At 45.9% G+C, this 23,832-nt stretch overlaps 1 protein-coding gene across 1 annotated transcript in view; it reads left to right on the top strand.

The window, feature by feature from the left end:
• Nucleotides 1-23,832, top strand: part of PLG (plasminogen) — a 178,889-nt gene that overhangs the window by 62,048 nt on the left and 93,009 nt on the right. The window contains exon 7 of the mRNA XM_040429283.1: nucleotides 18,975-19,093. Within this exon, the coding sequence (XP_040285217.1) occupies nucleotides 18,975-19,093 (119 nt within the window). The remainder of the gene's footprint in view (nucleotides 1-18,974; nucleotides 19,094-23,832) is intronic.

Genomic DNA, 23,832 nt, shown 5'->3' with positions numbered 1-23,832 from the left:
CCTGATCACCCCTAATCACCCCTGATCACCCCATATAAACTCCCTGATCACCCCCCTGTCATTGATTACCCCCCTGTCATTGATCAACCCCCTGTAAAGCTCCATTCAGACGTCCGCATGATTTTTACGGATCCACTGATAGATGGATCGGATCCGCAAAACGCATCCGGACGTCTGAATGAAGCCTTACAGGGGCGTGATCAATGACTGTGGTGATCACCCCATATAGACTCCCTGATCACCCCCCTGTCATTGATTACCCCCCTGTCATTGATTACCCCCCTGTAAAGCTCCATTCAGATGTCCGCATGATTTTTACGGATGCACTGATACATGGATCGGATCCGCAAAACGCATCCGGTTGTCTGAATGAAGCCTTACAGGGGCATGATCAATGACTGTGGTGATCACCCCCCTGTCATTGATTACCCCCCTGTAAAGCTCCATTCAGATGTCCGCATGATTTTTACGGATGCACTGATAGATGGATCGGATCCGCAAAACGCATCCGGATGTCTGAATGAAGCCTTACAGGGGCATGATCAATGACTGTGGTGATCACCCCATATAGACTCCCTGATCACCCCCCTGTAAAGCTCCATTCAGATGTCCGCATGATTTTTACGGATGCACTGATAGATGGATCGGATCCGCAAAACGCATCCGGATGTCTGAATGAAGCCTTACAGGGGCATGATCAATGACTGTGGTGATCACCCCATATAGACTCTCTGATCACCCCCCTGTAAAGCTCCATTCAGATGTCCGCATGATTTTTACGGATGCACTGATAGATGGATCGGATCCGCAAAACACATCCGGTCGTCTGAATGAAGCCTTACAGGGGCATGATCAATGACTGTGGTGATCACCCCCCTGTCATTGATCACCCCCCTGTAAAGCTCCATTCAGATGTCCGCATGATTTTTACGGATGCACTGATAGATGGATCGGATCCGCAAAACGCATCCGGACGTCTGAATGAAGCCTTACAGGGGCATGATCAATGACTGTGGTGATCACCCCATATAGACTCCCTGATCACCCCCCTGTCATTGATTACCCCCCTGTCATTGATTACCCCCCTGTAAAGCTCCATTCAGATGTCCGCATGATTTTTACGGATGCACTGATAGATGGATCGGATCCGCAAAACGCATCCGGACGTCTGAATGAAGCCTTACAGGGGCATGATCAATGACTGTGGTGATCACCCCATATAGACTCCCTGATCACCCCCCTGTCATTGATTACCCCCCTGTCATTGATTACCCCCCTGTAAAGCTCCATTCAGATGTCCGCATGATTTTTACGGATGCACTGATAGATGGATCGGATCCGCAAAACGCATCCGGACGTCTGAATGAAGCCTTACAGGGGCGTGATCAATGACTGTGGTGATCACCCCATATAGACTCCCTGATTACCCCCCTGTAAAGCTCCATTCAGATGTCCGCATGATTTTTACGGATGCACTGATAGATGGATCGGATCCGCAAAACGCATCCGGACGTCTGAATGAAGCCTTACACGGGCGTGATCAATGACTGCGGTTATCACCCCATATAGACTCCCTGATCACCCCCCTGTCATTGATCACCCCCCTGTCATTGATCACCCCCCTGTCATTGATCACCACCCCTGTCATTGATCACCCCCCCTGTCATTGATCACCCCCCCTGTCATTGATCACCCCCCTGTAAGGCTCCATTCAGATATTTTTTTGGCCCAAGTTAGCGGAATTTATTTTTTTTTTTCTTACAAAGTCTCATATTCCACTAACTTGTGTCAAAAAATAAAATCTCACATGAACTCACCATACCCCTCACGGAATCCAAATGCGTAAAATTTTTTAGACATTTATATTCCAGACTTCTTCTCACGCTTTAGGGCCCCTAGAATGCCAGGACAGTATAAATACCCCACATGTGACCCCATTTCGGAAAGAAGACACCCCCAGGTATTCCGTGAGGGGCATATTGAGTCCATGAAAGATTGAAATTTTTGTCCCAAGTTAGCGGAACGGGAGACTTTGTGAGAAAAAAATTAAAAATATCAATTTCCGCTAACTTGTGCCAAAAAAAAAAAATTTCTATGAACTCGCCATGCCCCTCATTGAATACCTTGGGGTGTCTTCTTTCCAAAATGGGGTCACATGTGGGGTATTTATACTGCCCTGGCATTCTAGGGGCCCCAAAGCGTGAGAAGAAGTCTGGTATCCAAATGTCTAAAAATGCCCTCCTAAAAGGAATTTGGGCACCTTTGCGCATCTAGGCTGCAAAAAAGTGTCAAACATCTGGTATCGCCGTACTCAGTAGAAGTTGTGGAATGTGTTTTGGGGTGTCATTTTACATATACCCATGCTGGGTGAGAGAAATATCTTGGTCAAATGCCAACTTTGTATAAAAAAATGGGAAAAGTTGTCTTTTGCCAAGATATTTCTCTCACCCAGCATGGGTATATGTAAAATGACACCCCAAAACACATTCCCCAACTTCTCCTGAATACGGCGATACCACATGTGTGACACTTTTTTGCAGCCTAGGTGGGCAAAGGGGCCCATATTCCAAAGAGCACCTTTAGGATTTCACAGGTCATTTACCTACTTACCACACATTAGGGCCCCTGGAAAATGCCAGGGCAGTATAACTACCCCACAAGTGACCCCATTTTGGAAAGAAGACACCCCAAGGTATTCCGTGAGGGGCATGGCGAGTTCCTAGAATTTTTTATTTTTTGTCACAAGTTAGTGGAAAATGCTTATTTTTTTTTTTTTTTTTTTTTTTCATACAAAGTCTCATATTCCACTAACTTGTGACAAAAAATAAAAACTTCCATGAACTCACTATGCCCATCAGCGAATACCTTGGGGTCTCTTCTTTCCAAAATGGGGTCACTTGTGGGGTAGTTATACTGCCCTGGCATTCTAGGGGCCCAAATGTGTGGTAAGGAGTTTGAAATCAAATTCTGTAAAAAATGACCTGTGAAATCCGAAAGGTGCTCTTTTGAATATGGGCCCCTTTGCCCACCTCGGCTGCAAAAAAGTGTCACACATCTGGTATCTCCGTAATCGGGAGAAGTTGGGGAATGTGTTTTGGGGTGTCATTTTACATATACCCATGCTGGGTGAGAGAAATATCTTGGCAAAAGACAACTTTTCCCATTTTTTTATACAAAGTTGGCATTTGACCAAGATATTTATCTCACCCAGCATGGGTATATGTAAAAAGACACCCCAAAACACATTCCTCAACTTCTCCTGAATAAAGAGATACCAGATGTGTGACACTTTTTTGCAGCCTAGGTGGGCAAAGGGGCCCACATTCCAAAGAGCACCTTTCGGATTTCACAGGTCATTTACCTACTTACCACACATTTGGGCCCCTAGAATGCCAGGGCAGTATAACTACCCCACAAGTGACCCCATTTTGGAAAGAAGAGACCCCAAGGTATTCGCTGATGGGCATAGTGAGTTCATGGAAGTTTTTATTTTTTGTCACAAGTTTGTGGAATATGAGACTTTGTTTGAAAAAAAAAAAAAAAAAAAAAATCATCATTTTCCACTAACTTGTGACAAAAAATAAAAAATTCTAGGAACTCGCCATGCCCCTCACGGAATACCTTGGGGTGTCTTCTTTCCAAAATGGGGTCACTTGTGGGGTAGTTATACTGCCCTGGTATTCTAGGGGCCCAAATGTGTGGTAAGGAGTTTGAAATCAAATTCAGGAAAAAATGAGGAGTGAAATCCGAAAGGTGCTCTTTGGAATATGGGCCCCTTTGCCCACCTAGGCTGCAAAAAAGTGTCACACATCTGGTATCCCCGTACTCAGGAGAAGTTGAGGAATGTGTTTTGGGGTGTCTTTTTACATATACCCATGCTGGGTGAGATAAATATCTTGGTCAAATGACAACTTTGTATAAAAAAATGGGAAAAGTTGTCTTTTGCCAAGATATTTCTCTCACCCAGCATGGGTATATATAAAATGACACCCCAAAACACATTCCCCACCTTCTCCTGAGTACGGAGATACCAGATGTGTGACACTTTTTTGCAGCCTAGGTGGGCAAAGGGGCCCATATTCCAAAGAGCACCTTTCGGATTTCACAGGTCATTTTTTACAGAATTTGATTTCAAACTCCTTACCACACATTTGGGCCCCTAGAATGCCAGGGCAGTATAACTACCCCACAAGTGACCCCATTTTGGAAAGAAGAGACCCCAAGGTATTCGCTGATGGGCATAGTGAGTTCATAGAACTTTTTATTTTTTGTCACAAGTTAGTGGAATATGAGTCTTTGTAAAAAAAAAAAAAAAAAAAAAAAATCATCATTTTCCGCTAACTTGTGACAAAAAATAAAAAGTTCTATGAACTCACTATGCCCATCAGCGAATACCTTAGGGTGTGTACTTTCAGAAATGGGGTCATTTGTGGGGTGTTTGTACTGTCTGGGCATTGTAGAACCTCAGGAAACATGACAGGTGCTCAGAAAGTCAGAGCTGCTTCAAAAAGCGGAAATTCACATTTTTGTACCATAGTTTGTAAACGCTATAACTTTTACCCAAACCATTTTTTTTTTACCCAAACATTTTTTTTTTATCAAAGACATGTAGAACTATAAATTTAGAGCAAAATTTCTATATGGATGTCGTTTTTTTTGCAAAATTTTACAACTGAAAGTGAAAAATGTCATTTTTTTGCAAAAAAATCGTTAAATTTCGATTAATAACAAAAAAAGTAAAAATGTCAGCAGCAATGAAATACCACCAAATGAAAGCTCTATTAGTGAGAAGAAAAGGAGGTAAAATTCATTTGGGTGGTAAGTTGCATGACCGAGCAATAAACGGTGAAAGTAGTGTAGGTCAGAAGTGTAAAAAGTGGCCTGGTCTTTCAGGGTGTTTAAGCACTGGGGGCTGAGGTGGTTAATGGCAGAATAAAGTTAAAATGTCATTATTAAAAGTCAAACCCTAATAACAATGGCAGTTTTTCACCCAAAATAAATTTTTATAAAAAGTTATAAAACAACTAACGTTGGTATGGATGGGCAGACATGGTAAGAGAATAAAAAAAAAACTGCTCACTTGTTTTGGTTGTAACAGTTGCCACGTGGCCACAACTATTAAAATATATACATATTTATCCAATGAATGATGTAACAGAAAACAAAGCAAGAAGCAGGGATGAATCATGTGTTCAGATGGGAAAAAATGACGAATATTCGCTATAACGAATATATAGCACTATATTCAAAATATTCGTGAATTCTCAAAGTTGCGATATTCGAGATAAAAATTCGCTATTCGAATATTCGCGCTCAACACTAATTGTCATAAGACTATGAAACCAGTAGATGGCGCAGTTCATGACTCATGAACAGCGTCATCTATTGGTTTCATAGTCTTATGACAATACTATTACTCTTGTCATAAGATTATGAAACCAATAGATGGCGCTGTTCATGAGTAGTGTAGATCGCGAATTTTCCGTGCAAATGGTTTTTCAGCTGAAAAACAAGGCAGATTCTGCTCATTTGCATGTCTTTCCCATATGCCCATGTTTATGTAAATTAGTTTTTACATGCCAAAACTGTATAGAAAGGTTATTGAATATTATGTTAGGACAATCAGAAAACTTTTTGTCTCCCTAATGATATTGATCTAGGTGCGCAGGTCCACCCAAGCCATCCAACAGATCTGAAGTAATTTTGAGGCTTACTGGCTCTCAGTCAGATGAGAGCTGGTTTGGAATGTCTTAGTGCACAAGGCTGCCATTGTAAGGTATGCTGACTAAGCCTGTCATCTGTCTTATGGATAGATTGATGGCTTGCATATACCTGGCTTTTGGCATATAGCCTTTGTGTGGTTGTCTATAGTATGTCGTAGATAATAGGAGTCCAAGATGCATCCAGCCATCCTCTCAATGCTGTTTCCAAACCATTTTGATGGTGTTTTCCTCAATTTCTAACCTTTTTTTGTAAACCAGACACCCTCTCTTCTTCAGAGCAGGGGGGTGCCTGGTTAGATGCTCGGGTCTCCCATGAACTTTCATTATATTAAATTGTACTCGAGCACCCGCAGTATTCGGCCGAGCACTCGGATGTGCCGAGCATAGCATTGCTCAAGCCGAACAGCAGTTTGGCCGAGCATGCTCTCTCAACACTACAACTGAATAAAAAAATTATAGAAAAGTCATACACACTCCAAAATTGTATCAATAAAAACTATATATTGTTATGTCCTCACTCGGCTCCATAAAAATAACTATAAAACAAGTTATTAAAAGACAAGAAAAACTATATAAATGTGGTGTCACTGTAAATGTACTGTCGGAGAATGAAGACACCAGGTCAGTTTTACAGCATAGGGAACACCATAAAAATAAAACCCATAAAACTGTGTGAGAATTGCATTTTTCCCCCCAATTCTTTCCTATTGTATGTAGAGATGAGCGAATTTCTTAAAAATTCGATTCGGACGGTTCGCCAAATTTTTCGAAAAGATTTGCTTTGAACTGAATTTATTTGCGGCAAATTACGTAAAAAAATGGCTATTTCCGGGCTGCAGAGAGCCTTTATAGGGGTGTAGCACACTGTGCCTTGCAGTAACACGCATAGGGAGTCTGCTGTGGTAGTGAAATAATACTGTGAGTCATTATGACATGCAGATGACAGGGGTCGCTCTTAAAATTACTGCATAATTCACTAATTTGGGCAGTCAGGGGGCCAAAACTGACCAAATAACTGAAGTATCAACTCAGACTTACAGGTCGATGTTAGCGTCAAGAAGCACATAACCCACAAACAACGGATCCTGTCTGTGAAGCATACGCCTTTACTCGGTCAGCATTTGCTCAATAATCCATCAGTATTGCTAATGCCAAAAAACAAGGAGTGGATCTAAAACAGAGATGACACGTGAATGGAATATTTGCATGTCTTCTGTGTTTTTTACCCACTCCTGCTTTTGGATACCAAATCATAAGCCAATTCTGATGGGACCATACAGGCCTTACAGCTGCTACACAGACAGGATCCGTTGTGTGCCTAATGTTTCCTTCCTTCTTACAGATCAGAAGAAATGTCAAATAAATGATGATGTCAGCCAGGCTGAAAGCCAAAATAGTGGAGGGTGGGACCAGCATGAGAAGTCCACAGAGTGGACCTATGACATAGTGATGAGGTGGAAGCAGCATGAGGAGATCATAGAGTGGCCCAATGACAGTCTTGAGGTGGCAGCAGTATGAAGAGGCCACCGAGTGGCACAATGACAGATTCTGGAGGTGGCGGCAGTATGAGGAGGCCGCCAACTGTCACAATGACAGAGTCTGGAGGTGGCAGGATCAGGGAAAGGCCACCAAGTGAGACAATGACAGACTCTTGAGGTGGCAGCAGTATGAGGAGACCACCGAGTGGCACAATGACAGAGTCTGGAGGTGGCGGCTCTATGAGGAGGCCACAGAGTGGCACAATGACGAAGTCTGGAGGTGGCGGCAGCATGAGGAGACCACAGAGTGGCCCAATGACAGAGTATGGAGTTGGCAGCATCAGGAGAAGGCCACCGAGTGGCACAATGACAGAGTCTGGAGGTGGCAGCAGTATGAGGAGGCCACTGAGTGGCACAATCACAGAGTCTGGAGGTTGTGGCAGCAGCATCAGTAGAAGGCCGCCAACTTGCACAATGACAGAGTCTGGAGTTGGCAGCATCAGGAGAAGACCACCGAGTGGCACAATGACAGAGATTGGAGGTGGAGGCACTATGAGGAAGCCACCGAGTGGCACAATGACCAAGTCTGGAGGTGGCATCATCATGAGGAGACCACAGAGTGGCTCAATATCAGAGTATGGAGGTAAGGGCAGCAGCAGCATCAGGAGGATACCACAGAGTGGCAAGGTGACATAGTGTGGAGATGGCAGCAGCAGCATCAGGATACCACAGAGTGGCAAGGTGACATAGTGTAGATATGGCAGCAGCATCAGGATACCACAGATTGGCAAGGTGACAGTGTGGAGATGGCAGCAGCAGCATCAGGATACCACAGAGTGGCAAGGTGACATAGTGTGGAGATGGCAGCATCAGGATACCACAGAGTGGCAAGGTGACAGTGTGGAGATGGCAGCATCAGCAGCATTAGGATGCCACAGAGTGGCAAGGTGACATAGTGTGGAGATGGCAGCAGCAGCATCAGGAGACCACAGAGTGTGAAGGTGACATAGTGTGGAGATGGCAGCAGCAGCATCAGGAGACCACAAAGTGACCCGGTGTGAGAGTGGGGCGGTGGGTGGCAATACCAGTACTCGCTGATGAAGGTGGGTGAAAGAAGGAGCACTTGGCATCAGATGTGTGGCATCAGGCGGGTGGCAGAATCAAAGTAGCATCTGAGGCAGGTAGCCAGAAGAAACCGGTCTCTTTTTTCAAGGTTTGGGTGAGGCGGCATGGATCAGGCATTGGTGGGTGGAAATCCTGGCTGATCCACGCCTTATTCATCTTGACAAAAGTTAGTCTCTCCACATTTTGGGTGGACAGACGAGTTCTCCTTGGGGTAACTATGGCCCCCGCCACACTAAACACCCACTCTGATGCCTTGCAGGACAGCTTTTCCAGGGCAAACTCTGCTAGTTGTGGCCACAAATCCAGTTTGGCTGCCCAGTAGTCCAGCTGATATTCAATGTGGGTTGGCAGGGTGCTGTCCAAGTATGCCACCACCTGCTGGTGAGTAGTTTCTTCACTATGCGGGTGAAGAAAGCTACTGTAACGGTCACGTCCACACACACACACAGGGGGAGTATAGTGACCACTGCGCTCCACCCTCACCCCTGGCCCTGCCTACTTGCCTCACAAGTCCTGATGACAGGGGACAACTGGACGGCAGTCCCTAACTTAGAATAGGTGCTGGGAGGACAGACAAGACAAATAACGGATCGTGAACAGACCGGGTCAAAACCAAGAGAGCAACGCAGTACAGAGGGATAAGCAAAGAATGGTCAGGAGAAGCCAGGGTCAAATACCAGGAGAGTAGAGAAATACAACAGGAGTCCAAAAAGAACAGTCTGGTGGAAGCCGAGGTCAAAATACCAGGAGGGATGCGCAGTACAGGAGGAGCAGCCAAAGGATCGTCAGGGAACAGGATCAGGTAAGCATACAGGAATCAAACAAATCGCTAGGAACCTAAATTAACAGGCAACCTGTGGCCAGCAGGCTGCCTGTTAAATACTAGCTAGCTGGGGTCATGTGACGTGGCCAGCGTCACATGACCCGCACCAGGAAGTACTGCTGAGCACCGAGTGCCCAGCTTGGTGCTCAGACCTCGCCTGGTTGCTGGGGGAACTGGGGACGCCAGCCGAGCGGAGGAGACATGCGCGGTCGGTCCGTCCCGCCCCCTATCACCAAGGAGACGAGGGCGCTGGGTGCGTCCTCGCTCCTGCACAGAAACGGGATGCCGGCGGCGCTGAGGAGAGCAAGCGCCCCGGCGTCTCGTGACAGTACCCCTCCTTTTATGCGGGGCCACCGGACCCAAGACTTCAGGCGACGGCCTTTCAGGGTGTTCTAAATGAAATTTTCTAACAAGTCTAGGAGCATGAACCTCCCTAGCAGGTATCCAAGATCTCTCTTCAGGTCCATACCCCTTCCAGTGAATCAGGTACTGCAAGGAATTACGCACCTTCCTGACATCCACTATTTTAGACACCACATACTTGACAGCATCATTAATAAGAACCGGCAGAGGCGAGGCTTTCGATGGTTCTACCGGTTCAAAATATTTTTTAAGTAGAGATTTATGGAACACATTATGAATGTGGAATGACTCGGGCAGCTCAAACCTGAACGATACCGGGTTAATCACCTCCGTGATCTTATATGGTCCAATAAAACGAGGAGCAAATTTTTTAGAATCTACCTTGAGAGAGAGATTCTTGGAGGACAACCATACCTTATCCCCAACTGAAAATTCACCCCCCTTGAACGTCTCCTATCGGCCTTGAGTTTTTGAGAACTTTGACCCTTTTCTAGGTTTATTTGAACCCGGGCCCAAACTGTGCACAGTTCAGAGGAGAGTCTATCCGCCTCAGGGTTAGAGGAGGAGACGGATGACCAAGAATGAAAACGGGGATGGAAACCATGGTTACAAAAGAAAGGTGAAACCCCAGCAGAAGAATTAACACAGTTATTCAAAGCAAATTCAGCCAATGGAAGGAATTTAACCCATAATTGCTGGTCATCAGCAACATACAACCGCAAGAATTGTTCCACAGACTGATTAAGGCGTTCAGTCTGCCCATTACTCTCAGGGTGGTAAGCGGAGGAAAAAGACAATGAAATTAGAATTTTTGACAGAAGGCCCTCCAGAATTTGGACACAAACTGCACACCCCTGTCAGAAACAATATTTTCCGGGATACCATGTAATCAAACAATTTCTTTCACAAAAATAGACGCCAGGGTTTTGGCATTCGGGAGTTTAGACAGGGGAATGAAATGGACCATCTTGCTAAACCTATCGACCACTACCCAAACCACAGTCTTACCCTCTGCCAGCAGTAGGTCAGTTTTAAAGTCCATCGAGATATGAGATCAGGGTCTACTGGGAATGGGTAGGGGTCGTAGGTTACCAGCAGGGCGAGTCCTAGGTGTCTTGGACCTGGCACAAACCTCACAGGCTGACATGTAGGACTTGACATCCCTAGTTAGAGTGGGCCACCAATAAGATCTAGAAATCAGATCCTTAGTGCCCTCAAAACCCGGATGTCCACAAAAGGCAGAATCGTGACACTCACCCAACAGCTGGAACAAACAACTTATCTGTTGGGGTGGATACCGGTGCCAGATGTTGTTCAGCCTTAATGTGAGTCGAGATATCCTGGGTTAGAGTTGCTATGAAGATATTTGCTGGTAGGATGGATTCAGGCGGTGCCTCAGTAGGTTGAAAAGCATGAAAGCTCCGAGATAATGCGTCTGCCTTCACATTTTTACTTCCCGGCCTGAACGTAATGGAGAAATAAAAAAGAGTAAAAAACAGAGCCCATCTGGCTTGACGGGGATTCAACCTCTTAGCAGACTCGAGAAACATTAGGTTTTTATGGTCAGTGACAACAGTTACACAATGCCTTGCCCCCTCCAAAAAATGCCTCCACTCCTCAAATGCCCATTTAATGGCCAGTAGCTCATTATTCCCTATGTCGTAGTTTCTCTCCGTGGGAGAGAATTTCCTGGAAAAGAAGGCACACGGTCTCAGGTTAGTGAGGCTAGCAGGACCTTGTGAAAGGACTGCTCCTTTCGCCGTCCTCGGACACATCCACCTCCACAATAAAAGATATCTCCTGATCAGGCTGGATCAGAATGGGAGCACTACTGAATGCCTTTTTTAATGTTTCAAATGAAGAAATGGCCTCAGTAGACCAATTCTCTAAATCTGCCACTTTCTTAGTAAGGTCGGTCAATGGTTTAGCAATTACAGAAAAATTCATAATAAATTTACGATAGTAATTGGCGAAACCTAAGAACCTTTGTAAGGCCTTTAAGGATGAAGGCCTTACCCATTCCTCAATTGCTAATACTTTACTAGGATCCATCTTGAAGGCGTGAGGAGTCAGGACATGCCCTAGAAACAGTATCTCCTGTACACCAAAGACACATTTCTCTTGTTTAGCGGATAGCTGATTCTCCCTCATCACCTCTAATACTTGTTTAACATGAGACACATTGGATTTGAAATCAGGAGAGAATATCAAAATGTCATCAAGATAGACAATAACAAATTTACCTAAGAACTCCCTAAGAATATCGTTCATAAAGTTTTGGAACACAGCTGGGGCATTGCTGAGTCCAAAATGCATCACCTGATATTCAAAGTGTCCTGCCGGAGTATTGATCGCCATCTTCCATTCATCTCCCTCCTTGATTTGGATTAGATTGTATGCCCCTTTCAGGTCAATCTTGGAAAACCAGGTTGCCCCCATAACCTGGTTAAATAGATCCCGAATCAATGGGAGGGAGTATCTATTCTGGACAGTGATTTTATTTCATCTCCTGTAATCGATACAAAACCCCGCTCCCATAGGAGAGACAGAAGGTCTAATATGCCCTTTACCAAGGCTCTCCTTAATATAATCTTCCATGGCCTTGTGTTCGGGCTTAGAAAGATTATAAATTCAGCGCTTAGGAAACTTGGCCCCCTCTACTAGCTCTATGGTGCAATCATAAGGTCTATGGGGGGGGGGGGGTAGAACCTCCGGAGTTGGTGATGAGAATACACCAGAATATTCCCTAACGACTGTGGGTAATGTATCAGACTTTACTGAGACCCCAGCCTGTACCACGGAAAAGCACGAGTCACACTTTGGTCCCCATCTCACCAACTCCCCCTTGGACCAATCTATAGTGGGGTTATATAATCTGAGCCAAGGCAACCCTAGTACCACCTCAACCGGTAAGTTATCCAAGACTAAAAGGGAACATCTCTCTGAGTGGCACACACCCACGGTTAGAGAAACCTCTGAGGTACATGACTTCACCATACCACCAATCAGGGGAGTAGCATCAATAGCCATGACATGGATAGGTGTAGGTAAAGCAAACATTGGAATACCCAATTTAACAGCGTACTCAGAGTCAATAAAGCTGGCCGCTGAGCCAGAATCAATAAAGGCCTTACCCGGCCATTTATTTACCCCCAGAGAAATCGTCATGGGTACCAAAAGCTTACATTTAGTAAAATCAGGGTGTACCTGGTCTTTAGGTTGCCTTGCCTTAGGAGACTTGACAGAGAGGACCTTCTTAGGACACTGGTTGATCCAATGGTCAGGATCTCCACGTCTGCGGCGATGATTCCGTCGGGTCATGCCAACCTGCATGGGTTCCTCGGTGGAGACCTCAGCGTTGTCTCTGGGATAGGTCTCTGGCTGGACCACCATCTGAGAAGAGAGCTGTCGTTCCTGTCTCTCTCTAACCCGTCGGTCAAGTCGGACAACAAGGGTCATCATCTCCTCTAAGATCTCTGGAAGTTGATAACTGACTAGCAGATCCTTTAAGTTATCAGACAGACAAGACCTAAACTGACTCTTAAGGGCTGGTTCGTTCCATCCTGAGGGGACACACCACCTTCTGAATTGAATGCAATACTCCTCCGGCAGGTAGATTGCCCTGAACCAGTGTCTTTAGAGCAGTCTCGGCTACCAGAGCCCTGTTTGGTTCATCATAGAGGGTACTCAGGGCCTGAAAAAACCCCTCCACAGATGTTAAACAACTGGTGCCAGCAGGTAAAGAGAATGCCCAGTCCTGGGGATCACCCTGTAGGCGGGAAATGAAAATGCCCACGCGTTGACTCTTGGGGCCAGAGGACACAGGGCGCAAACGGAAGTAAAGTTTGCAATTCTCCTTAAAGGAGAGAAACTTCTTCCGGTCAGAAAAGGGTTCTGGGAGCTTAATCCGGGGCTCAAAATGCGGACTGGAGGCCTGAGGAGTAGAAGAACCTTGTCCTAACTCAAAAGAACAGAGTTTTTCCCGTAGCTCCTGCACCATCTGAGTCAGATTAGAGACATGGTCAGTCAGGGTCACCAGAGGATTCATTATACAGTGGTTATTGGGCCTGTTAATCTGTAACGGTCACGTCCACACACACACAGGGGGGAGGATAGTGACCACGGCGCTCCACCCTCACCCCTGGCCCTGCCTACTTGCCTCACAAGTCCTGATGACAGGGGACAACTGGACGGCAGTCCCTAACTTAGAATAGGTGCTGGCAGGACAGACAAGACAAATAACGGATTGTGAACGGACCAGGTCAAAACCAAGAGAGCAACGCAGTACAGAGGGATAAGCAAAGAATGGTCAGAAGAAGTCGGGGTCAAATACCAGGAGAGTAGAGAAATACAACAGGAGTCCGCAAAGAATAGTCTGGTGGAAGCCGAGGTCAAAATACCAGGAGGGATGCGCAGTACAGGAGGAGCAGGCAAAGGATCGTCAGGGAACAGGATCAGGTAAGCATACAGGGATCAAACAAATCGCCAGGAACCTAAATTAACAGGCAACCTGTGGCCAGCGTCACATAACCCGCACCAGGAAGTACAGCTGAGCACCGAGTGTGCAGCTCGGTGCTCACACCTCACCTGGTTGCTGGGGGAACTGGGGACGCCTGCCGCGCGGAGGAGACATGAGCGGCCGGTCCGTCCCGCCCCCTATCACCAAGGAGACGAGGGCGCTGTGCGCGTCCTCGCTCCTGCACAGAAACGGGATGCCGGCGGCGCTGAGGAGAGCGAGCGCCCCAGCGTCTCGTGACAGCTATTCATCAGTGACTGTAGACTCAGGCTGCTGCTGATGGAGCTGGTACTGCTCCTGCCACCCCACCCCTCCCCATCAGCCATAGCAGTGGAACGTGAGCGCAGAGGGCTCCCCGGTCAGACCTGCGAGAGGATGGACGATGGCCCAGATAGGCAGCGGCCAACTGGCTACATAGGATGTCTCTGTAGTAGTTCAGTTTATCCTCCCTCTCAGTGGGTGTAAAAAAGGCACCCATTTTGGACCGGTAGCGAGGGTCCAACAAGGTGGAGCCAGAAGTCATCCCTCTGCCGAATAGTGACAATTCAGCTGTCACTACGCAAGTAAGTGAGCTGCATCGGGCCATTTCTGCAAGTGACTCAGAGGGACTCCATGCCTCCATGTCCACTGCATACTGCCACGGTGTGTCTGGCTCTTCATCTTCCTCATCGCCTTATAGCTCCTCTGGCTGCCCCTGCTCCTCCTCTCCTGTCAACAGAGTAGAAAAAACACCCATTTCGCTACACATTGCCTGTGCTCCAATGTCCTCCACCCCCCTCCTCCTCCTCTTCCAGTTCAGCCCCCACAGGGCTCATGTGGCCGTGAGATCTAGATGCCACATCCCCTGTCCCCTGACCAGCCATTGTTACCACCATCTGTTACAGGACATAAAGCAGTGGAATGACATCGTTCATCCCGTATTCCTGGCGACTGACAAATAGCGTGGCGTCCTCAAAGGGCCTGAGCAAACTGAGGGTGTAGTACTCCTATCCTCTTGGATCATCAAGAAATCATTGATGGCCTTTCTCTGTTCGTATAGTCGGTCCAACATATGGAGGGTGGAAACGTTGCATATTAGCCTATGTTGGGAGATGCCGTTCTGCCGCTGGAGCTCAAGGAGGGTGTGCTTTGTGGTGTACGAAAGGCTGAAGTGCATGCAAAGTTTCCTGGCCATTTTTAGGATGTCTTGCAGATGGGTTCAGGAACCGCTTGACAACCAGTTTGAACACATGTGCCATGGAGGGCGCATGGCTCAGCCCTCCTTAACGCAGCGGCGACACAATGTTCTTCCCATTGTCGGTCACTATGGTTTCGATTTTGAGTTATCGGGGAAAAAGCCAGGATTCAATTTCTTGCTGAAGGAAACGGAGCAGTTCCTCCCCTGTGCGACTCCGTTTGCCAAGGCAAACGAGGTCAAGAACAGCGTGACACCGCTGTGCCCTGCACATGTGGTATGCTGGAGGGGCACTGTGACTTGTCCCTGCAGTGGAGTCTGAGGACATGGTGGAGGATGATGAGGCAGAGGCGGATATTGTCGCAATGACCAACTGCGTGACAATATGGAGGTGGAAGCGGCGTGACCTGGCCAAGTTGCTGGTGTGGCTGTGCAGGAACCACATTCACCCAGTGGGCCGTAAAGGACATGTATTGTCCCTGAGCGTAGTTACAGCTCCACACGTCGGCGCTGCCATGCTCTTTGGCATACACCAACAGGCTCAAGGACTGGCCCACCTCCTGTTCTACATATTTGTGCAGGGCTGGTACTGCCTTTTTCGCAAAGAAATGATGGCTTGGGACTCTCCACCTCGGGTGAGCACAAGCCATCAGTAATCTGAAAGGTGCAGAGTCCAACACTTGGAAAGGGAGAGACTGCAGCACCAGCATCTTGGCCAGGAGCACATTCAGCTTCTGTGCTGTTGGATGAGTGCACGCATACTGCTGTCTCTTGGCAATTGCTTCGGTTATTGATTGCTGACGGAATGACTGACGAAGAGGAGGAGGAGCAGGAGCATCTGGACCAGCAGAAGATGGGAATGACAGACAGCTTCCTTCAGCTTACGGTGGTGGAGCCTTGACTGCCTGAAACCGGGTGCGTGCCACTGGGTGATGCAGCGGTTACTGTGGCAGGCTGGACCACCACATCGGAGCCACAGTTATCCCAGGCCACTTTATGGTGACGCTGCATATGTTGACGCAGGGCCGTGGTGCCAACATTGGCACCCTGGCTACGCTTCACCTTCTGCCCACATATTCTACATATGGCCATGTTAACCTCCTCCGGCGGCTTAACAAAAAACTGCCACACCGCCGAGTAGGTGATTTTCCCCCCAACAGTCCACACTGACTGACTGCTACCGCTGCTGAATCCGTGAACCCCTGCACCACTACTTTCCGGGCAGGTAGGCTACTGCGAAGCAGGTGGTCTACCCCGGGCACGTTTTGGTTCCCGACCTCCCACTGCTGCCACCCTGCTGACTCCCAGCCAGGCTACAACCTTGCTGGCTCAGCCGCTGCCTCACGGGCAAGCTGCCACCCTCTTCTCCTGATGATGATGAAGCCCCTTCTGCACCCGGCTCCCAAGTGCGATCGGCTTCATCATCATCGAGTAGTGTCTGCACGTCACTGATGTCTCTGGGTAAGGAGCCTGACCGCTTGCAACACCACCTCCCACATCACTTCTTCTCCTCATCACTACTTGCCGGCCTAGCGGAGGAAGTGGCGGATGTCTCCTCCAGATCTTGGCTGGGCAGTTGCTGCTGACTGTCCTCTAGTAGCTCGTCCTCGCTGTTTAGTAGATCTGAGCCCACAGCATACAATATTCCTGTGGCTGAGGGAACAGCAAAGAACAGAGGCAGGTTGAGTACAGGTCCTGCTCCCGGACCATGCCAACTAAGGGTTGTGTCTGACAAACCCACAGACTGTTGGCCTGGGGGTGTCTGATGACACTTGGGATGAAGTTGATGACCGAGTTAACCAATCAAGAACCGCTGGGTTGCTGGTCAAGACACGACGGCTAGGTGACAGTGGGAGCTCAGGCCTCTCACTGCGACTCCTGCTACCACGCCCCTTTACTCTGCTGCGACCTCTGCCTGCGCCAGAAACATTTAGGACTCTGCCACTCCTCTGTGCATGGCCTGGCACTTCTCTGTCTGACATACTTTTAGCTGAACTAAATAAATTAAAAGCAAATTAATCCCCAAATAATCTTTCGCTGCACTTGTAAATCGCTTTCTAGCACTGCCGCTAGTGCCTTCTGATGTCTCTCCCTGCACTAAGATGCTGTGAAATGATTCCTCCCTATCCTTTCCCTGCACTTATAAAAAAAAAAAAAAAAAAAGTTTTTTTTTTTCACAATGAGGTTTTTCCTATTGCTGTCCCTAGCGCCTTCTCACGTCTGTTACTGCACTCAGAACGATGAAAAATGTCTGAATCCAAGATGGCCGCAGTATTTATAGAGCTTTGACATCACAGGGCTGGCTGGCTGCTGATTGGCTGCATGCATGGCGTTATGGGTCATCCCGCCTTCCCAGAGTTCCTTGCTCCATGTCCTCACACATGTAGCCGCCATTTTAGGAAAAATTGTGATTTGTTACCACGAAGCACGAGGAAATTTGCATTCGTTGCAATCGAATTCCACTTTGTCAGCTTCAATTCGCTCATCTCTAATTGTATGCAATATTAAATGGTGCTATTAGAAATTACAACTTGTCCTGCAAAAAATATGTGAATGAAAAAAAAAAAAAGTTATTGCACCTGGAAGTCGGGTACTAAAAAACAAAAATAAAAATAAAAATCGAAAATACCAAGGTCAGAAAGGGGTTAAGGGTTACATTGGGGGTATATCCAGCTCAGCCACATTCAGTCCCTTTATTCTAATAGAAAGTAGGGATCACACAAAATTAGCCTAACATTACTAATCTGAAAGTATGCAACACTATACAAATTTTGAATAGTTTAATTGATAACTGCCTTTGAAAGAAGGCACAATTTTCTGTGAAAAAAGTTTCTGTTACCAGTTTTGGGTATGCTGATAAAGTGTTTGCAGCATGAAAACATATAGGGTGGCTTCACTTGGTAAATATATGAAAACACCATTGTGATATAAGCCCTTGGAATGTGAACCATAAATATTGTAACGGTCGCGTACACACACACAGGGGGGAGGGAAGTGACCACTGCGCTCCACCCTTACCCCTGGCCCTGCCTACTTGCCTCGCGAGTCCTAATGACAGGGGACAACTGGACGGCAATCCCTAACTTGGAATAAGTGCAGGGATGACAGACAGACAAACAACAGGACGTGAACGGACCGAGTCAATACCAGGAAAGCTACAAAGTACAAATGGAGCAAGCAGAGAATTGTCAGGAGAAGCCGGGGTCATAAATACCAGGAGAGACGTGAAGTACCAAAGGAGTCAGCAGAGGAACGTCAGGAGGAGGCCGGGGTCAGAATACCAGGATAGCAGCAAAGTACACAAGGAGCAGGCAGAGGATCGTCAGGAATTCAGCAGGAGGTAAGTACGCCAGGAAAGACCAAATCACAGGTGGAACCTAAATTAACAGGCAACCTGTGGCCAGCAGGCTGCCTGTATTTATAGTGGGGAGTGAGGGTCATGTGACGTGGCCAGCGTCACATGACCGACAGACCAACCAGTCGAGCACCGAGTGATCAGCTCGGCGCTCAAGGCAGACTAGGAGCAGGAAGCCACCCAGCTAGTAAAGCCGCCCTGGGAATGAGGTCAAACACAGATCCTCATTCCCAAAGCTAAGCAACAGGTCTGCGGGTAATGGGGGACCGAGTGCACCTTCGGAACCCCGTTACAAATATACTGTATGGAACAATATATTCCAAATAAATTTACCATATCAATATGTGTCTATTTCAGATATAGTTATATATATTTCTCAGAGATACTGTAAGAATAATTTTTAATTGTGTTTTTCAGCATTCCTGAGAAGAATCTAATAAATAATTACTGCCGCAACCCAGATGGAGAATCACGACCATGGTGTTTTACTACTGATCCAAACACGCGATGGGAATTCTGTGATATTCCACGCTGTAGTGAGTTGTTTTTTTTTTGCATTTAGTATTCCTCCTCTTTGTTATATAAAAATGCCTACCATAGCATCAGTTTGTTTGACTTTATAGTTTTTATATTCTATTCTAACTTTAAATAAGGTTTTTAGGAATAACAAAAAAACATTTTCTATTGCTAATATGTTTATAACAGATAACAATGCTTAAATTGTACTTTATTTTGTCTTAAAAAAACAACACAGACTATATAAAAAAAGTGTCCATAGCAAACTACAGTACATACACAAAAGACCCATTACTCTCAAATATTGTTCACAAATCTGTCTAAATCTGTGTTAATGAGCATTTATCCTTTGCCAAGATGATCAATCTCACCTCACAGGTGTGGCATATCAAGGTGCTGATTAGACAGCATGAATATTGCACAGGTGTGCCTTAGACTGCCCACAATAAAAGACCACTCTGAAATGTGCACAGTTTTGCCTTACTGGGGGGGGTCAGAAAACCAGTCAGTATCTGGTGTGGCCACCATTTGCCTCAGCCTGCGGTTGTGAGGCCAGTTGGATGTACTGCCAAAATCTCTGAAATGCCTTTGGAGACGGCTTATGGTAGAGAAATGAACATCCATTGCACGGGCAACAGCTCTGGTAGACATTCCTGCAGTCAGCATGCCAATTGCACGCTCCCTCAAACGTTGCAACATCTGTGGCATTGTGCTGTGTGATCAAACTGCACATTTCAGAGTAGTTTTATTGTGGGCAGTCTAAGGCACACCTGTGCAATATTCATGTTGTCTAATCATCACCTTGATATGCCACACCTGTGAGGTGGGATGGATTATCTCGGCAAAGGAGAAGTGCTCACTAACACAGATTTAGACAGATTTGTGAGCAATATTTGAGAGTAATGGGTCTTTTGTGTATGTAGAAAATGTTTCAGCAAAACCGACAGTGTTGCGTTTATATTTTTGGTCAGTGTAAATGCCAAAATAGCATAAGCAGAGAAACATGTAGGATACACAATAGTATAGTGTACACATTTCACTAAGTAGAGAGTTCATATTGAAGTAATTGGCCAACGTAGGTTGTAATACATAAAACGCTGTAGCAGTTGGGTGTAGTTCAAAAATGCTATAAAACTAGGGAGAGCAGGTGAAACACTAAAGATATCCTGCGTAACATTATAGGCAGACCCATAGTTCATAGCTTCAGTTTTAGCAGAAACAGCAGGAACAGGCAGAGCTTGTTCACAACTATATCAGGAAACCTGACCATGTGGCCGTACCCTATGGGTACAGCCATACAATAAAGTTTCCTTATGAAGTTATCAAAGCCAAAATTAGGAGTGGATCATAAAAGGGGATAAAGTGTAAAGGACAGATATTAATTCTTCTCTGCTTTGAACTTTTGCTTCCAAAACAACATCAAGAAGTCTGAATGTGTAGCTGTCACGTAATGGTAAGAACAGAAGTACCAAATGACACAAGAAAACAAAACCCTGCCTACATTTAGTGGCCAATAGATGCATGTTTTTGCATGCAATACTAAGAGATTGCCTTCATAATTGGGCATCCATTGGCCATGGAACGTTTGACCACATTTATATGTAATACACACACTCTCTATAGAATTTGTTGCTTGAGTGGGTAAGCTTGCTGACATCTAATAGCTGTAGAGCTCTTCTTTTCTATTACGCCTTGATTCTCAAATTGGGCTGAATAAGCTGTCTAATATAACTGTTATTGGGGTGTCCAACTTGTTTAATAGATAAACAATTCTATTATGCCTTGATTCTCAAATTGGGGTAATAACCTGTGTAATATTGGGGTGCCGACCTTATTTTATAAATAAGCAATTCTATTACTAGAGATGTCGCAAACATAAAATTTTCCGTTCGCGATAGGCGAACGCGAATTTCTGCAAATGTTCGCGAACGGGTGAACCGCCATAGACTTCAATAGGCAGGCGAATTTTAAAACCCACAGGGACTCTTTCTAGCCACAGTAGTGATGAAAAGTTGTTTCAAGGAAACTAACACCTGGACTGTGGCATGCCGGAGGGGGATCCATGGCAAAACTCCCATGGAAAATTACATAGTTGACGCAGAGTTGGATTCTAATCCATAAAGGGCATAAATCACCAATCCAGTGTGTGTATACGATCAGGTATGATGTTGTATCAATCAGGTAGTGTAAGGGTTACGCCCGCTTCACAGACATTAACAGACCAAACTCCCCTTTTAATGCACCGCAAACAACCGCAAACAGTCCATTTGCCCAACTGCAAACTCCCCATTTGTACAAGGTTGGATACCAAGCTAGCCATGTCCCGTTGATGTCATTAAAGGTTTCTTCCTCTACCCAGCCACGTACAACACCAAGGGTCCCGGAAAGGTGAATTGAATAGATTTTTCGAACGGGGAGATGGTTAAAAAAACGCTGGCTCCCTCCCCTTTGTTTGAATCCACGGTCACTGCGTCTGTGCCGTGCAATTTACTGTCCCACCCGATATGAGTGGTATTTTCTGTAGTTCTCTCTTCTCATCAGTTTAATCCCTGTTACGTCCCCAATCTGGGGTCCATTTATTAAATGGATTTTTCGAACGGGGAGATGGTTAAAAAAACGCTGGCTCCCTCCCCTTTGTTTGAATCCACGCCACGGTCACTGCGTCTGCGCCGTGCAATTTACTGTCCCACCCGATATGAGTGGTATTTTCTGTAGTTCTCTCTTCTCATTAGTTTAATCCCTGTATGGTCCCCAATCTGGGATCCATTTATTAAATTGATTTTTCGAACGGGGAGATGGTTAAAAAAACGCTGGCTCCCTCCCCATTGTTTGAATCCACACCACGGTCACTGCGTCTGCGCCGTGCAATTTACTGTCCCACCCGATATGAGTGGTATTTTCTGTAGTTCTCTCTTCTCATCAGTTTAATCCCAGTTACGTCCCCAATCTGGGGTCCATTTATTAAATAGATTTTTCGAACGGGGAGATGGTTAAAAAAAAACGCTGGCTCCCTCCCCTTTGTTTGAATCCACGCCACGATCACTGCGTCTGCGCCGTGCAATTTACTGTCACACCCGATATGAGTGGTATTTCTGTAGTACTATTCTCATCAGTTTAATCCCTGTTACGTCCCATATCAGGGTGGGATTGCCTTTTGTGAAAAGAAATTTAGGCCGGGTACCTTCGACTGCCTTCACAGTGACAGACCAATCTCTGATACACCAAACTGAATTGATTTTAGGAACCGGGAGATGGAAAAAGCAGCTTGGTCGGTCCTCTTACTCCCAAGTTGGGGCACTGTGCGTGCACGGAGCAATGTGCTGTGACACCCTATATGAGTGGTGTCTTAACTAGTACTATTCCTATCAGTTTAATCCCTGTTACCTCCCCTATCCGGGGACGTGTGTCGAATTGATTAACCATTGTCGAATTAACGAACCATTACGACATCCTGGAATAATTTAGTTCTGAGCTTTGTACTTGCTTTGTATTGGAATTGATGGGGATTTTTTAAATTGTCTGCATTATTTCTAATAAACTATTAAGAGACTTTATTATGATTTTTTTATTTTATGTATTAAAAACCCACCCATACAACTTAAAAAAAATAAAAATAAAAATTAACTTTTTTTCTATGAAAAATTATCCAGCCGATCGCTTTTGGTCTGATCATAATGAAGCAACGGCCTTATCATCTGGGTTGTGGCAACATTGCCAACACACTCATAGAGGTGATGATCGCTTCATTGTGATACGCAAGCCCCTTCACCACAACAAGGTAACGATCACGAAGGGGAATTGACACTTGTATGTGCCTTTTTTTTTTGTTTTGTTTTTGCAGCCACAGTGCAGCACCAGAGGCCAGAAAAATTAGGCATGTACACATGCCTGAAAAATAATGTTATTGTTGCAGCCGCTGTTGTAGCAGCGGCCAGAAAAATTGATGTTTTCAGGGCAGAAAGGTGACTAAAACATTGCGGCTTGAACCCTAGTTGGTAGCGGAGAATTCACGAAAGTCATCCGGTATGCAGACATTAAATACAGCAGCGTGGGGACCATTTTGAGGCCAAGGCATGTCATCAGGCCTTTTGTTAGTCAAACGTATCCCCCACTGTCAGTCCCTTCGGGATCCATGCCTCATTCATCTTAATGAAGGTGAGGTAATCAACACTTTTTTGACCGAGGCGACTTCTTTTGTCAGTGACAATGCCTCCTGCTGCACTGAAGGTCCTTTCTGACAGGACACTTGAAGCGGGGCAGGCCAGAAGTTCTATCGCAAACTGGGATAGCTCAGGCCACAGGTCAAGCCTGAACACCCAGTGACAGTCAAGGGGTTCATTGCTCCTCAGAGTGTTGATATCTGCAGTTAAGGCGAGGTAGTCTGCGTTCTCTAAGGCTGGATCCCGAAGGGCTGTGGCGATGTGTAGGACTGAAAAAAGCTCCGCATGTCCTCCATCAACAACACATCTGTAAAGCGTCCTGTCCTTGTCGCCGTGGTCGTGGTAGGAGGAGGATTACTTTCACCTCTTCCCCTGTTAGATTCCCGTTGTGCTGTGACATCCCCCTTATAAGCTGTGTAAAGCATATTTTTTAGTTTTGTTTTGAACTGCTGCATCCTTTCTGACTTTCGGTAAGTTGGTAACATTTCCGCCACTTTCTGCTTACAGGTTCTTCTCAAAAAATTAGCATATTGTGATAAAGTTTATTATTTTCTGTAATGTACTGATAAACATTAGACTTTCATATATTTTAGATTCAT

This window comes from Bufo bufo, chromosome 4, assembly GCF_905171765.1.
Source record: "Bufo bufo chromosome 4, aBufBuf1.1, whole genome shotgun sequence".
Taxonomy (NCBI): Eukaryota; Metazoa; Chordata; class Amphibia; order Anura; family Bufonidae; genus Bufo; species Bufo bufo.
The sequence above is the reverse complement of the archived record's forward strand: the minus strand, read 5'-3'. Positions and strand labels throughout refer to the sequence as shown.